The following is a 15302-nucleotide window of genomic DNA, read 5'->3' as shown; positions in this document are numbered from 1 at the left end:
AAAGTTTGACTGGGCCGTTCTTGACGAAATGAGTCTGCATGTCGTACGATACCAAGTATGAAAAATCGAAGAAGACAGGGGACGGCGAAATATGCGGGGAATTCAAATGTCTGGTGGCGCCATTGCAATTAATCGTCGTCGAATCGGGCTGAATGCCCGGCACTATATACACGGAGTCTGTACCTACTACCCCACAGCCGGCGAGCTAACCCTCCATCACATGGACGTTCTGCCTGTGCATGAGGGCTGTTCTCTTCCATGGCTTTCCATGAAGAAGTGGCTTAGCAAAGTCATCATGAGTAAATCAATATTTATGGATCAAATAGCCGAGCCGTAATCTTCATTACAGACAAATTATTCCCGCAGCACACGTTAAAAGCACTTTTAAGTAGTGTCCGGCACCGGCCAAGGCTTGTGAACCTTAAAAGGCCAATGGTTGAATTGCCCTGGACTCGTGGATCATGCGGGGCATCCGTCGATATTTCAACACTACCTATGGAATAAAACCAGATGTACGCGTGCCAAACGAAGAGCATTTCCGATAATAGCCCGTCGCTCTTAGTTGAGGAGATACATAAATAATAGTACGATCTGCCTCTTCAGTTACTCCTTTCGTTCAAAGATATCAAGATCTTCTTTTTGATCTGCACTTTCTCATACTGTGATTGATGGCACGTATTCTGACCCTTGCCCTCCATGGGCTAGCTATTGTGCAGAGCGTGACTGCAGCACCGCAGCTATCTCCAAGGGCTACCGTTAGCTTGGATGCATGGCTGGCATCGGAGACGAGCGTCGCACTTGACGGCATACTCGACAACATTGGCTCCAGTGGAGCATATGCTGCGAGTGCTAAATCAGGAATCGTAATCGCCAGCCCAAGTACTAGCGATCCAGATTGTGAGTGTTTGCACGGGGAGATACTATATACTATGCGCGTTTCTTACATATATCTGGACAGACTATTTTACCTGGACCCGCGACGCTGCATTGACAATGAAGGCCCTGATTGACCTGTTCCGTAACGGCCAGACTAGCCTCCAAACGGTGATCATGGAATACATTAGCTCCCAAGCATATCTACAGACTGTGTCTAATCCATCAGGCTCGTTCGCAAGTGGAGGCTTGGGAGAACCGAAATTTAATGTTGACACAACCGCGTTCACCGGCAGCTGGGGCCGACCTCAGCGGGATGGCCCTGCTCTTAGAGCCACAGCTTTGATTGACTTCGGCAATTGGTTAATCGTACGCTTTCTGCACATGGATTGTATTCCTACCTGGCAAAACAGCTAACGTGGGCGTAGGACAATGGCTATTCAAGCTACGCTTCTAGTATTGTATGGCCCATCGTCCGTAACGATCTGTCCTATGTCGCCCAATACTGGAATCAAACAGGCTATGGTTGGTCGTCGTTCTTCCCCCAACCTGAAATATTGCTAAAGCAGTAAATTGGGCAGATCTCTGGGAAGAAGTGAGTGGATCCTCCTTCTTCACTGTGGCTACGCAACACCGGGCTTTGGTGGAAGGCAGCAGTTTCGCCACAAAAGTCGGTTCTTCATGCTCTTGGTGCGATTCGCAAGCACCACAGGTCCTCTGCTTCCTACAAAGATTCTGGACCGGCTCTTATATTATGGCCAACTTTGGTGGTGGAAGATCTGGAAAAGATGCCAACACTGTCCTTGGATCCATTCATACTTTCGATCCCAATGCTGGGTGCGATGACACAACATTTCAGCCGTGCTCCCCCCGTGCACTTGCGAACCACAAAGTCTACACGGATTCATTCCGCTCTATTTATTCCATTAACTCGGGAGTTAGTCAGGGCCAAGCAGTCGCGGTGGGCCGCTACCCGGAGGACTCTTATTACAACGGAAACCCGTGGTTTCTTACAACTTTGGCTGCTGCAGAGCAGCTATATGATGCTATTTATCAATGGCAGAAAATAGGGTCAATCACCATCACGGACATTTCTTTGGCCTTTTTCAAGGATATCTATAGCGCTGCGACTGTTGGAACGTATTCTTCCTCCAGCTCAACATTTACGGCTATTGTAAACGCTGTGAAGACATACGCTGACGGATACATCAGTGTTGTGGTATGCTCCCTATCAAATACTACAGCTTTATCAGGCAGCTGACTCAGTTACGGTAATAGCAATCACATGCGATGACGAACGGCTCAATGGCTGAACAGTTTAGCAAATATGATGGCTTTTCACTGTCGGCTCGCGACCTTACATGGTCCTATGCAGCCTTACTCACTGCCAATTTGAGGAGAAACTCAATTGTCCCGGCCCCATGGGGGGAGAAGACAGCCAGTAGTGTCCCGTCCGTCTGTTACGCGACCTCTGCTACTGGTACTTATAGTACGGCGACCAACACCGCTTGGCCCAGCAGTTTAACCAGCGGTTCCAGCGCTACAACCACAACCAGCAAATCAACTTCCACTACATCTACATCGTCCACGACAACATCTGCATGTGTCACACCTACATCCGTGGCGGTTACTTTTGATGAAATAGCTACCACTGTGTACGGCGAGAATGTCTTTCTATCCGGTTCTATCTCACAACTTGGAAGCTGGGATACAAGTAAAGCTGTCGCCCTGAGTGCTGACAAGTACACTTCCAGCAACAATCTGTGGTATGCTACGGTGAACCTTCCTGCTGGGACGAGCTTCCAGTACAAGTACATCAGAGTCGCGAGCGATGGTACGATTAAATGGGAGAGCGATCCCAATCGCTCATACACGGTTCCGTCCGCTTGTGGGACATCTTCGGCAGTGGTGAGCAACACTTGGCGCTAAGAAAATAGGCGGCGATACAAATCAACCCCCCAGAATGACACTCATAAATGGGCCCGAAAAGGCTAGGTGTTGTTATTTTGCTAGGTCTGTCCTGTGAGACGACTTACAATATTTTTGTACCATTCGCTGTTGTCGCCAAAGTTTCGACCAACAAGATAATGATATTGAGAAATATATTCTGTTTCATATTGGACAATGCGCTGTTGGCGACTCTCCAATGCTCTTACTGCGTCTTCTGCACGATCCCGTGTGATTTCAGAGGTCGGATCCCCCAATTCGACAGACTTGGATTGGTCGAGTGAAAGTCTGCCTGACTATAATTTCATCATTTTACATATTGAATGTCGGATTCCAACATGAGGGGCTGACGCCCAATCGTTGTCCATCCCCTTTCCAACATCCCGAAGTACGGGATGACAGTAAGACCCGATCGTATCCACATAGAGTAACTAGTGACATGTTCGCCCCATAAAGCTGAATAGCTACATTAGTGCAACTGATTGGGCAAATGACGACAATTCTATTCCCTCACTTAGGCATAGATTAGTCCAAAATAGGAAATGTTCGTATCAGCTTCTTGCGCTAGCAGGCCAGTGGCACCATGGGCGCTCAAGACTGTGCAAGATGACCAACAGAAACCCATAGTGGTGCTCAGCCTTGCGGGTGTATCTTATTTTAATGGGGGCTTTTCACTAGAATCTCTGTTGTAACCTTCTTGATGTTCTATTTTTTTGAACAACAAAGTGGGAACCGCTTCCATGGCCATTCAAACTAAGCAAATGGCCCTTCTGGCGCATGCCAGAGAAAGTGCCACTTTTGACTCAAACAAGTTGGCTAATGTTATCTATGACAAGTATGAGAGCCCCGATATTCTGGTTCTCCACGTGCAAAAGCTAACTCCTTACAGTGCGGAAATTGTGAACTCTCGACGCGCTGCCTTTCAGCGCGTCGAAGCTGCTCTGGGGCTAACTGATAATATGAAGCTTCCACATCTCTACAAGGGCCTTGATCGCGACCAGATCTATATGGAGGGTGTACGCAGAGCCAGAGAAATAGTCAGTGATATGATCGCCCACGGCCATGAGCATTTCAAGTCTTTCACGGAACGCTATCATCTAACAAATTCCTCTCCATTTGGGATGAATTTCCTCATGTTCCGCAAGACAATTGAACTCCAGGCTACTGAGGAGCAGAAACTTTACTGGTTACCGCTTATCGATCAGATGAAAATAAATGGCGCATATGTTCAGACAGAACTTGGCCACGGCACTTTTGTTCGAGGGATTGAGACTACTGCGACATACGATGAGATCTCCGGCGAATTCATCGTTGACTCCCCAACTCTCACCGCAACGAAGTACTGGCCCGGAGGGCTAGGAATTAGCTGTACCCACGCTGTGGTTGCTGCGAGGTTACTCACAAAAGGACAAGACCATGGGATGCATTGGTTTGTTGTGAAAGTCCGGTCTCTGGAAGACTACGCTCCCATCCAAGGAGTGGAGCTTGGTGACATTGGCATGAAGATGGCATACAACGGAACATGCAATGGATATGCCAGGTTCAACCAGCTACGCATCCCACGAGACAGCCTGCTTGGTGCATATGCAGAGGTTCTCCCGGATGGTACATACCAACTCCGCCAATCCAGCGCTACTGACCTGTCAAAACTTCTTTATGGGACAATGCTCGACGGTAGATGTATTATTATCAAATGTGCTGGCTTCGGCCTGGCGCAAGCACTGACGATTACGACACGGTATTCTGTGGTTCGCGAGCAGGGTATACCAATGTTCGCACACGCAGATACTCCAGAAGTCCCCCTTATTGCGTTTCAATCTCAGAATTACCGCCTTCTCACGCTCATCTCGCAAGCCTATGCCATTCTTTTTGCATCCAAGGCTTTCGATAACGTCTATTACCCTTATTTCTCAAAATGGGGCACTGGTAGATTGAATCAACTCTCCTATATCCACAGTTTGAGCACTGGATTAAAAGCATGGGCTACAACAGTTGCCAGTGCTGGTGCTGATGAAGCACGCAGAATGTGTGGAGGCCATGGGTATGTCGCGTTATCCGGTCTTCCGGACGTAGTTGCCACAGTCTCTGGAACGGCAACATTTGAGGGTGACAACTATGTCATGTGGCAGCAGCTAGTGAGATACCTCTTCAAGCAGATACAAGCATTTACCTCCACAAATCCAGTGGATCCGGAGCTACGAGAATATATGGAAGATCTAAAGCTCTATCTCAGCGAGAATGCGCCAGAACTTACTCCGGATGCGGACCGGCTTTACGACTCCTCGGTTCTTCTGTCATTATTCCGACACCGCTCATGTCGTCTCCTCGCAATGGCATACAGGTTAGTCACTCGGGACTCTAAAGAATCTTCGCTAGCCGAAGCATGGAACAAGCACATGATGGTTATCCTGGCAGCGGGCCATGCCTACGCCGAATACTTCATCCTTCGTTCTTTCCAGATCTCGGTCAGAGAAGTGGAAGCGACAGAACCAAGTCTTTGCTTACCATTATCCCGATTATGCAACTTGTTTGCCTTGACTACCATTGTTAGTCCAGTGTCTTCATTTTACGCAGTCTCCTTTACGGAAGATGGGGTGTTGTCATCGAATCAACTCATGAGCATGCGTGCAAAGATCAACGAGATCTTAGAGGCCCTTCTGCCCGACATAGTTGCCCTGACAGATGCTTGGGACTTCACGGACGCTAGCCTCTGCAGCGCTTTGGGCTGTAAAGACGGAAATGTGTATGAGCGCCTGATGAGTTGGACAAGACAATTGCCTGTTAACAATGGCGATGTCGTTGGGAAGTTCTGGGAAGGAAAGGAAGGAATTGGCGCATTCCTGAAGAAGCAGAAGCAGCGCCATCGGAGTTTGCTATAAAGATTGTTTTGAATTAACTGCCAGTACGCCAGGACATAGTGATGGCTCTATATCGGAAATAGATCGGTGAATGATATCACTCTCGCTGTTGTCGATCCCCACAAATCCATATCCCTACCCCACCTTGCGTTAGGTCTCTCCCAACTTCATCGCATTTCGATTTCTGAGTCAGAAACAATGGATAATACCAAATTCGCCCTCGGTCCAGGATCTCGCATCCTTGTCACTGGTGCAAATGGCTACATTGCATCCCACGTGGTCGACCAGCTTCTGGCCTTGGGATTCCTGGTCCGCGGAACAATCCGTACCCCGAAGCCATGGCTGGACGCGTACTTTGAGGACAGATACAAGAAGGGCATGTTTGAGTCGGCTATAGTGCCATCATTTGAGGATATCCATGCTATCAATAGGATTTTGGATGGAGTCGATGGTGTTGTTCATCTGGTTTGTGTCCTTCAATGGAAATCTAACTTACATCTGGATACTAAACGAGAGGAAGGCATCCGACTTGACATTCGGCACTGACCCTGAAGCCGTCATCCCTTGGGTCATCCAAGCCACATTGAATATTCTTGAGGCAGCAGCAAAACGACCGTCGATAAAGCGAATGGTGCTCGTGTCCTCGTCTAGTGCTACATATATGCTCGATCCTAGGCCGAATGGGCGGACAATCCATGCCGGTAAGTGATATATATATACAATTGCTATAATATACCCACTGACATTAGTAGACACGTGGAATGAAGAAGCTGTCCGGCTTGCGTGGGACGAAAATATGCCACCGGAAAAGAAAGGTGTTGCGGTATACGCCGCGTCCAAAACAGAAGGAGAGCGACAATCTTGGAAGTGGGTGAAAGAGAATAATCCTCCTTTTGCGTTCAACACTGTGCTACCTAGCTTCAACGTAAGATCCACTTTGTAACGATGCATGAACACTCAGGCCTCAGGAGCTGACTATGCCTTAGGTTGGCAGAATCCTTCATCCCGAGATCTTCGGCTCAACCATGGGATGGACACGCAAGCTCCTGGAAGGAAACCCGGCTGCTTTCTCGAAGTTTCCGGAACGTAAGTGACACTATACAATGTCCCTCACATGAGAACCGTATATCTAATGGGTATTCCAGAATGGTTCGTGGATGTGGAAGATGTCGCGCGGCTCTGTGTCATTAGTCTTCTGGATGTGAACGTCAAGTCGGAGCGCATATTCGGATTTGCAGAGCAGGTGAACTGGACCGATGTTGTTCGCATGCTTCGACAGCTACGACCAACTAACAAAGACATCCCGGACCCTCCTAAGAATGAAAAGCGTGACAAGACACATGTCATTCCACGGGATAGAGCCGAAAAACTACTGCAAACATTCTATGGTCAGCCGGCTTGGACTCCCATTCAGGACAGTCTGGAAAAAGGAATTGACGGAATGAGTTGAAATGCTCCCACCTAGATGTGCTCTCTTTTGGGTTTTAGATAATGCGGAAGCGTCAAAGATATAAACACGTGACATACAATTGAGACATTTTACTTGAAGTCCTCTTTCAATTTCCTAGAAGGAGGAAGGATTCCTTCCCTCTCCAATGTATCAAACGTCCTCTCAAACGCCTCCCAGGTGTCTTCATATCCCGTCCAGCCAAGCCTCCTTGCCTTACTCATGCTCCCAACACATCCCCATTCTCGCCCAAGCACGAAAGTCAAGAAGTCCCATGTAGCTTTTTCCCAGGCCGTCTGGTCCAGGTTATACTTGGTTTGTAGTGTAGACCATGCCTTGTTCACATCATCACGTTTAGCCCATTTTTGGGGGTCAACTGGAAGACGCAACACCGGGGGATGCGACGCGAGAGGATCATTCACGAGCCCCAGTGTTTCCTTGTGTGCGATCAACGGATTTGCCGTCGGCAGCTGTGTCTCGGTGGCCTCATCGAGATAGGAGTCCGCGTTAGCTGGCTCAAACATGTTCGATGGAATCGAACAGCCGAAGCGCTCCGCCAAGCGCGGCCACAGATGCTGGAACGAATCTGTGTCCCCGTTGATCACATTAAAGATATTGTTTCCTGCACCGGGGGCGGTGGCAGCCCAGAGACAGAATTTTGCGTGCAGGTCTGCCGACGTCCAGCAGTTATAGACGAGGTAATTGATTCTGTTTCCTGGAAAAACAAGCTTTGCGTCGGGGAGGGCTTTGCTAACGGTGCAATACAACCCCAGCGCCGTAGCCTCGTTCATAAAGTTATTCCTAGCGTATCCGATCACGTCGTTCGGAAGCGTGCAGACCCATTCCCAGTTCCCTCGAGCAGCTCCATCTTCCAGAATGCGCTGCTGGGTGTAGTAGAAATTCGCCGGCCACTGAGCGCCACCGATACCGTTTTCCAAGCGTGGGTCTGTTTCCAGAAGAGGTTGCTTTGGAATTCCCAAATGGACGCCGTAATGCTTGAATCCACAGGTCAATATGAACCGCTTCAGTTGCTTCACTGCACCCGTCATCTCGATTGCACGGATAAAGTTCGATAGCAGAGCACCGTTAACGCGTGCTGCCTCTTCCTCGTCGGGTCGAGCGAGATACGCGCAAAAGTAGATATAGTCGGCCGCCACCCCAGCTAGGCTTTTAGCCATTTCTTCGGCCGACCCCTGGAGATCCAGACATACATGCTGAATGCGAGGATCTTCCTTTCCCGGTTGGCTTCGCGATAATGTGTAGATTTTTGTGTAGGAGTCGTCGTCCAGCAGATGGTGGACAATCGAGCTACCGGTGATACCTTTCTAAGATTAGCGTTTGTTGACTGTTAATAGGGTTGGTGTTACTTACCGGTAGCGCCAGTCACGATCGCAGTTGGCATATTGGACGTGCAATGCAAACTACTATATTCTTACGGACGTTGAGAGATATCCTCAGCATACATGGCAGGCATTTATACCTGAGTGGGTGTGATATCATTATTACATACTGGGCCAGCCACATCCAGCCTCAGGATATACCTCCACACATGAGAGTGATATTACCTTTACCAAAAGACAACTTCATGGAGAGGTGCCTGCCGCTTTTCCTGCTCCATATGTGCAGTATTACTTGTGTTGGATACAGGACAGCGTGATATAATTCTTGTCTGAGGCAGAGATTGCCTGAATGGGCTTAGCCCCTAGTCTTCCCTTTCAGGTAGTGTTTTGCCACCTCCACCGAAGTATACCATAGGCTCACATAATATAGGTTATATTCCAAATCGTATATTTGTTGCTATATGCATATCAATCGTAACACATGATATTAAACATCCAGCTCAAGCAAGGAGAATGACGAAGAAAGAAAAGTACAATCTAAAAAGTCCAGCTCTAGAAAGGTACCGATCTAGTTCATGGGAGGGCGGTAGGTGCCTCCGAAGACACTTCATCTCAGTTAGCATACGTACAATTGAATAGGAGATGATAGACCGATGACGTACCGAGAAGTGAGGAAGTTCCAGAGTCCACTCTGGGTCTCACTAGGCCGGCGCTTGGCCCAGCCGTTGTCAACGTTGTAGCTCTTCACATCCTGAAGACCGGCAAAAAGACCACGACCAGTAGTGGGGTGCTATCAACCATTAGCATGTATCCAGAGAGGTGAGATTCACGACACATACATGCTTCTTGTGCTCGGATTCGCGAACCCAGAGGTCAGCGCCGAAGTCGTTCTGGAGGCGCGAGCTCGAGGAGTTGGAGGACATGGTTGTTTGGGGGTGATTGGGATGAGGGGTGTATGAGATATGGTTTGTTTGGTCTTTCAGACTTTGAGTTCCTGAGATCTGACGGTTGCAGGGGATGAGAAGACGAGATCTGAACCATGCAGATGGACATATTTATATTTTGACTCCCCTATACAAAATTTCTGTCAGACCACAAGCTCAGGGTCGGCCCCGGATTCGGCCGTGTCGGCCCATCCCATAGAGAGGAATACTCTAGATATGAGGGCAAGCTCGGTCGTCCCATGGGTGGTGGCATGGTGATGTATGGTCTGATGGGTGGCTGTGAGGTGGTGACATAATCGACCACTGCAAGCGGATTTCTCCGATATGCCGCCACTCGCGTTTTCGGGGGAGAATTTTGTTTCTCCGTATGGGATTAACCTAAATTTGAGAGGAGATTGAGAGTCATCAATTAACGGAAGTTGGCAGAGATAACGTGACGTCGCGTGGTAGAAATTTCTAGTGTTGGAGCTCAGCGGCGAGCAGATGACATCATATACAATGGTCATCAACGGATTCACTTATTGGGAATATGGATGTATATTGCCGGGCCGGTTCCGGGTGCGGCTGGCAGTCTAACTACTTGCACTTTAGAGCCGCATTCCTTGAAATGGACATAGTTGGTGTATGGTTGTCCAGCGACTTAAAGATGGATTCATGGCGTATGTGGTCTTGCCCGGGAGTATCATGGAAAACAAACAGCGTCGATTGACTTTCTGAAGTTTCATACATCTCCAAGATAATGCTACTCAACTTCTAGATTGCTTCTCTTCTAGTAATTTCACGACCTCCTCTTGTCCGTTTCTCTTAGCAAGCACTAGCAATATCTTCCCGGCCACAGCATATGATTGCGGAGGATATCCCTCAAGTATCTCCAGTGTTGACTCTGAGGAACAGGCCCTTTCGAGAAGTAGTTCCGTGACTGCACCATGCCCATTCATGGCGGCTAGTGGCAACAGCGGTAGCCTGCACATTTTCTATCCCCAATGCCCACGATTTTCAAGTAACCGACTGATAATTTTCCCATCTGCAACACTAATGGTGACCCATACATCCTATCCTCGGCGTCACCCTGAAGATAATTGTCAATGGAGTATGCTCATACAAAGGGGAATCCGCTGGATCTGCAAATGATAACAACTTCCTCCCCAAGATCTACTGCAAAGCGCAGGGGCGGATACACCGGCGTACGACTTTGCAGAAGTATATTTTTGAGAGGAAGCCTTGTTATTTCGGTATGCTTCTCCTCAGTAAGTTGTAATGGAGGCCAGCCACAAACACCGGATCCTTGGGCTCAGCCACCCGACTCGTGTCAACCAGTTGCCTTTCGCTTTCCCGGGGCCCCATTGGACCACAACAGGAGATGTGTTAATGTACTGACAACCGCGGTGCCCAATCGAACGGCTGGCGGACATCACCATCGATACCGAACAGCAGTCCTTGCTTGATACTAGTTGTGCTGCAGCGGTCACTGGTGGGGTGCCAATCCGGCCCTTGGGCAGGCAGGCAGGATATCATTACGCTGTGCCTGCCAATAGATCCGGCTCATTTGACGATTTCTGGAGGTCGGGGTCACTCGTCTAGCATTGCGATCGCGGTCTGTTCTTTGGGGCAGAGCACATTTTCATCCGACTTGACAGGAGGGATGGGATAGGGTATCTTTTTCCTTCGTTTTGTTCCTCTGCCGATGATATCGCCTTTTCCGTCCACCTCTCTGTCTCCCCATGAATGTAGACGAATTTACTGGTTTTGGACTTGGAATGGGAATATTTGAGATAGAACTCCGTGTAAGGGGTTAGCAATAAGTAGCAGGGTTTATTCGCGCCCAAGATCAGCCTTGCCTTGTTCTCTGGCGTGGGCGTCCTCAGCCTTGTACGGTCGTAGAGGATCCACCCTGTCGTCGGCGATTCTCTAATGTTATGCATATACTTTCTAATTTATTGTGACTTTCGATATATAATGCTGCATTGACGGATATATCTACCGTAAGGTACATGCACTGATGGATCCGGGATTTATGCATCAAATCACGTGACTAGCAGAGTTTTCGGCTGTTCAACGGGCACGGCCATTGTACGGCCGTTCACGTATGACAAGAGGCAACATCTTCGCTATTATTTACCATCGAGTGCGACCGGGATCAGCATACGGTGTAGAAGAAAGTTTTGACAGGTGTCGCATGAGATAATGTCGATTGATAAAGTAACCGGAGTGTCCCTTGCAGAGGTGATGTCATTTGGAGGGGTTGACATATCGACTGCGACTACGTGGACTCGAAGCCAGCGCAGCGGAAGATTAAGATGCTCACGATGCAGACACTGACATGCGTTGTAAACAGAAGGATGGATTATCTGATTCTTGGAGAGGTACGCAGGATTCTGACCGCCGGTTCCGAGGAGGTTCCAAAGGTCGGATGGGGTGGACCCCACCCGACTCGCTGGCTCGACCAGACTGACTCGGCGGATTGGGACTGGCAGGTATCCATTCTATATTGTGAATGGATTCACAGGTTAGTGAGATTAACGGTTGAGGGATCTTTTTGAATCTTCCGCCAAGAGGATCCGAGGGGGGGCGTAGTGGAGGAAAGATCAGCGTGGGCGAGTCCAGACCAGGTGGTGAGCCCGGGTGGACAGGGCCGGAGCGGTGCAGGATTGGCAGAGTTTTACACGAGGGTTCCTGGTGCCTGAAATGGGGCACGGATTCAGGGGAGAGGAAATGACAGATGGGGAAAAGCATGGGGGCCTGGGATGGGGGAGCTGAAGCGAGACCGATCAGCGGTCAGGAGGAAAAGAGAGGCTATTAGGCGCCATGGCTTGAAGGATCGTACTGTCCTGCGTATGTGGGAGTGCAGGAAGAAGAGACTACCTACCCTACACCGTACGGAGTAGAGCGTAAGCGTAGGTACTCATACGAAGACTGTATTGGTGATGAACCCCTGAATGGAGACCGCGTGGTGGAGACACGGAAATGAAGGCAGAGACTGCCAATCAGAGGGAGTGGGTGATCTGGGGCCGAACCAAGTATTTATTTACGGTACCTGGGAGTAGTGTACCTGGAGATGTAGATGTAGAATAATGGTAGGTATAGAGACGAGTAGAGACGAGGTGGTAGTAGAGGGAGAGGGAGTAGAGGGAGAGGTAGACAGGAGGAGAGATGGAGAGAGAGGTAGAGGATACTTAGGAATATCTATTAGGTAGGCACGATGTCTCGTACCTGGTACCTGATTCCGTACTGTCCTGATCTAGCGTTAGTCTCCCACTAGTCCCCCCTTTTCCATATCAACCTCCCCATCCTCATTTCTCGTCTTCCTTTATTTCTCTCTGTTTCTCTCCCTCCCCCGTATCTTCCTCCCCCTTCCCATCTTCACTGACCACCGCTTCACTCGTTCAGCGGGCATTCCTTCGTTCTCCCATTCAATCCTTCATCTTCCCAAAATGAAGGCTGCCGTTCTTGCGGCCGCCTTGGCCGGTACGGCCCTGGCTGATGTCGCCCACATGCGCCGGGGACATGATTCCTTCCACCACCGTCGGGCTCTCCATGCTCAGGAGGAAGACGAAACCTGTGGATGCACCACCGAGGTCATCACCTACTATGGTCCTCCCACCACCATCCCCATCTCCACCCCGACGCCCACCCCCGAGACCACCAGCACCGAGGAGGTCACCACCACCCTCCACTCCACCCGCACCGACACCGTCACCGTCACCGCTTCGCCCACCCCCGAGGTGACTCTGCCGACTCCCGGCGTCAGCAGCTTCTCCTCCACCGGCGTCTACACCATCCCCGCTACCACCGTCACCGTCTTCGACACCACGACCGTCTGCGGTGCCACTAGCACCAACGTGCCCAGCGGCACGGCCACCTACGGCGGAGTCACCACCGTCGTGGAGACCTCCACCACCGTGACCTGCCCCTACGCCACCGTCAAGCCCACCGGCTCGACCGTCACCAGCGTCATCGAGACCACCACCTACGTCTGCCCCGCCGCCGGTACCTACACCGTCGTGCCGCCGACCACCACCGTTGTGCCCTCCAGCACCGTCCTGGTCTACCCGACCCCGGCCACTTTCACCCCGGGCACCTACACCCAGGATGAGCAGACCGTGACCGTCACCCGCACCGAGGACCACTACGTGTGCCCGACCTTCCACGGCAACGAGCCCACCAGCACCCCGGCCCCCACCACCACCGCCGTGCCCACCACCACCGCCGCGCCCTCCAGCACCACCGTGCCCGCCTCGTCCACCTCCGCCGCCACCTCGACCCCGATCCCCACCGGCGACGGCCAGATGGGTATGACCTACTCGCCGTACACCAACGCCGGCGGGTGCAAGTCCAAGGCGGACGTGCTGCAGGACATCCGCACGATCAAGTCCAAGGGCTTCACGCACGTGCGTGTGTACTCGACCGACTGCAGCAGCCTGGAGTGGATCGGCCAGGGCGCGCGGGAGAACGGCCTGATCATGATCCTGGGCGTCTTCATCGACTCGACCGGCATCTCCGGCGCCCAGAGCCAGGTCACCGACATCGCCAACTGGGCGCAGTGGGACCTCGTCTCGCTGATCGTCGTCGGTAACGAGGCCATCCAGAACGGCTACTGCACCGCCTCTGAGCTCGCCGGCTTCCTCACCTCCGCCAAGCAGACCTGGAAGGCCGCCGGCTACACCGGCCAGGTCACCACCACCGAGCCCATCAATGTGTGGCAGTCGTCCGGCGACGCCCTGTGCTCGTCCATCGACATCCTCGGCGCCAACATCCACCCCTTCTTCAACTCCGAGGTCATCGCCACCGAGGCCGGCAAGTTCGTCCAGGGCCAGGTCGACATCCTCAAGAAGATCTGCCCCGGCAAGGACGTCGTCAACCTTGAGACCGGCTGGCCCTCCAACGGTAGCCCCAACGGCCTCGCCATCCCCGGTACTCTCGAGCAGGCCTCCGCCATCCACTCCCTCGTCAACGACGTCGGTGCCCTCTCCGTGTTCTTCTCCTTCGCCGACGACAAGTGGAAGGACCCCGGTGCGTTCGGCGTCGAGCAGTGGTGGGGTTGCATCGACCAGTTCAACTAGGTTCGTCCGCTGCTGAGTGAGTAGGGAGGTAGTCAGCCGTGTGCAGGGGACGAGGAGGTTTCTTTTTTTCTGTCTGTTATCTATTATCGGTTTATTTTACGTTCTCCGGTCCTAGGCCGCCTTCTCTTCGTCTGTCCAATGTTACGTAGTAGATATGTCTACTTGTATATGCTATTATGATTATGTATCGACGTATCTAGCAGCTAGTAGGGCTCTTGGCAGACCTGTAGCGTATTAGCTCGTCCGTCCGTATCAAGGTCAGGTCTCTAGGGATGGTCCACCCACCGCGTTACTGTCGCACACCAGCGGCACACAACAGGTGTAGTCGACAGTCGAGTTGCTGCACCCGCGATCTTCCAACTGCGACAGGTCAGCGGCTATCGCTATCATTGTATCCGGCAGGCAGACATACGGCAAGGCAGAGTTGCTGGGCGCCCAGCTCCGCAGGGACGGCGAGCGCGGTCGCAGCCAGGGCGAGGAGAGAGAGGAAACGCATATCTGGCGAGTTAGCCATATCATCTCTCATACACAGGAGGTGTCGAGCGAACGTACTTGGGACGGAGAGAAAGGGCTGAGATAAAGTAGAGTTGCGAGTGAGAGGGAATGAGTGAGGAGAAAAGAGAGTTGGGAATGAAGGGATGTTAGATATATCGGGGTCTTGCAGACCGAAATAGAACAAACATGCAGCTGTGAAACATCCCCGCTGATCAACACCATGCCTCTCATTGACAGGCCCATGGGAACGCGCCCAGCCGATCCCACTGCCTTGATACGACTGTCGATATTCAGGGGATCCGTGGGGACATTACGTAGTAGGTAGCCCGGTCCCAGGC

At 51.2% G+C, this 15302-nt stretch overlaps 7 protein-coding genes across 7 annotated transcripts; 4 read left to right on the top strand and 3 right to left on the bottom strand.

Annotated features, from left to right (window-relative positions):
• Positions 1-668: 668 nt before the first annotated feature.
• BDV59DRAFT_207772 (putative glucan 1,4-alpha-glucosidase) lies at positions 669-2802 on the top strand (the record flags this gene model as incomplete). The annotated part of the gene is made up of 5 exons (XM_073695064.1): positions 669-897; positions 959-1242; positions 1302-1398; positions 1455-2092; positions 2152-2802. 5 exons carry the CDS (start codon positions 669-671, stop codon positions 2800-2802), a joined length of 1899 nt encoding a protein of 632 aa, XP_073548036.1.
• Positions 2803-3527: 725 nt separating this feature from the next.
• BDV59DRAFT_177921 (acyl-CoA dehydrogenase/oxidase C-terminal) lies at positions 3528-5770 on the top strand. Its single transcript, XM_073689687.1, has 2 exons — positions 3528-3655; positions 3710-5770. The coding sequence occupies exons 1-2, from the start codon at positions 3561-3563 to the stop codon at positions 5697-5699; spliced, it is 2085 nt and encodes a 694-aa protein (XP_073548035.1). The 5' UTR covers positions 3528-3560; the 3' UTR covers positions 5700-5770.
• A 15-nt stretch (positions 5771-5785) lies between these two features.
• Positions 5786-7173, top strand: BDV59DRAFT_28936 (NAD dependent epimerase/dehydratase). Its single transcript, XM_073696124.1, has 5 exons — positions 5786-6143; positions 6199-6379; positions 6431-6603; positions 6665-6764; positions 6824-7173. Exons 1-5 carry the CDS (start codon positions 5877-5879, stop codon positions 7126-7128), a joined length of 1026 nt encoding a protein of 341 aa, XP_073548034.1. The 5' UTR covers positions 5786-5876; the 3' UTR covers positions 7129-7173.
• BDV59DRAFT_28798 (SDR family oxidoreductase) lies at positions 7124-8984 on the bottom strand. Its single transcript, XM_073696123.1, has 2 exons — positions 8497-8984; positions 7124-8446 (listed from the first exon to the last, which is right to left on the bottom strand). Exons 1-2 carry the CDS (start codon positions 8525-8527, stop codon positions 7218-7220), a joined length of 1260 nt encoding a protein of 419 aa, XP_073548033.1. The 5' UTR covers positions 8528-8984; the 3' UTR covers positions 7124-7217.
• A 97-nt stretch (positions 8985-9081) lies between these two features.
• Positions 9082-9388, bottom strand: BDV59DRAFT_201859 (uncharacterized protein; the record flags this gene model as incomplete). The annotated part of the gene is made up of 2 exons (XM_073693911.1): positions 9082-9255; positions 9305-9388. 2 exons carry the CDS (start codon positions 9386-9388, stop codon positions 9082-9084), a joined length of 258 nt encoding a protein of 85 aa, XP_073548032.1.
• A 2914-nt stretch (positions 9389-12302) lies between these two features.
• On the top strand, positions 12303-14605 carry btgE (putative cell wall glucanase (Scw11)). The gene has a single exon (XM_073696121.1). It carries the CDS (start codon positions 12841-12843, stop codon positions 14467-14469), a length of 1629 nt encoding a protein of 542 aa, XP_073548031.1. The 5' UTR covers positions 12303-12840; the 3' UTR covers positions 14470-14605.
• Positions 14606-14672: 67 nt separating this feature from the next.
• Positions 14673-14965, bottom strand: BDV59DRAFT_201857 (uncharacterized protein; the record flags this gene model as incomplete). Its single annotated transcript, XM_073693910.1, has 3 exons — positions 14673-14693; positions 14755-14829; positions 14882-14965. 3 exons carry the CDS (start codon positions 14963-14965, stop codon positions 14673-14675), a joined length of 180 nt encoding a protein of 59 aa, XP_073548030.1.
• Positions 14966-15302: the final 337 nt, after the last annotated feature.

Source organism: Aspergillus ambiguus (genome assembly GCF_047715705.1).
Source record: "Aspergillus ambiguus strain CBS 117.58 unplaced genomic scaffold BDV59scaffold_15, whole genome shotgun sequence".
Lineage (NCBI taxonomy): Eukaryota > Fungi > Ascomycota > Eurotiomycetes > Eurotiales > Aspergillaceae > Aspergillus > Aspergillus ambiguus.
The sequence above is the reverse complement of the archived record's forward strand: the minus strand, read 5'-3'. Positions and strand labels throughout refer to the sequence as shown.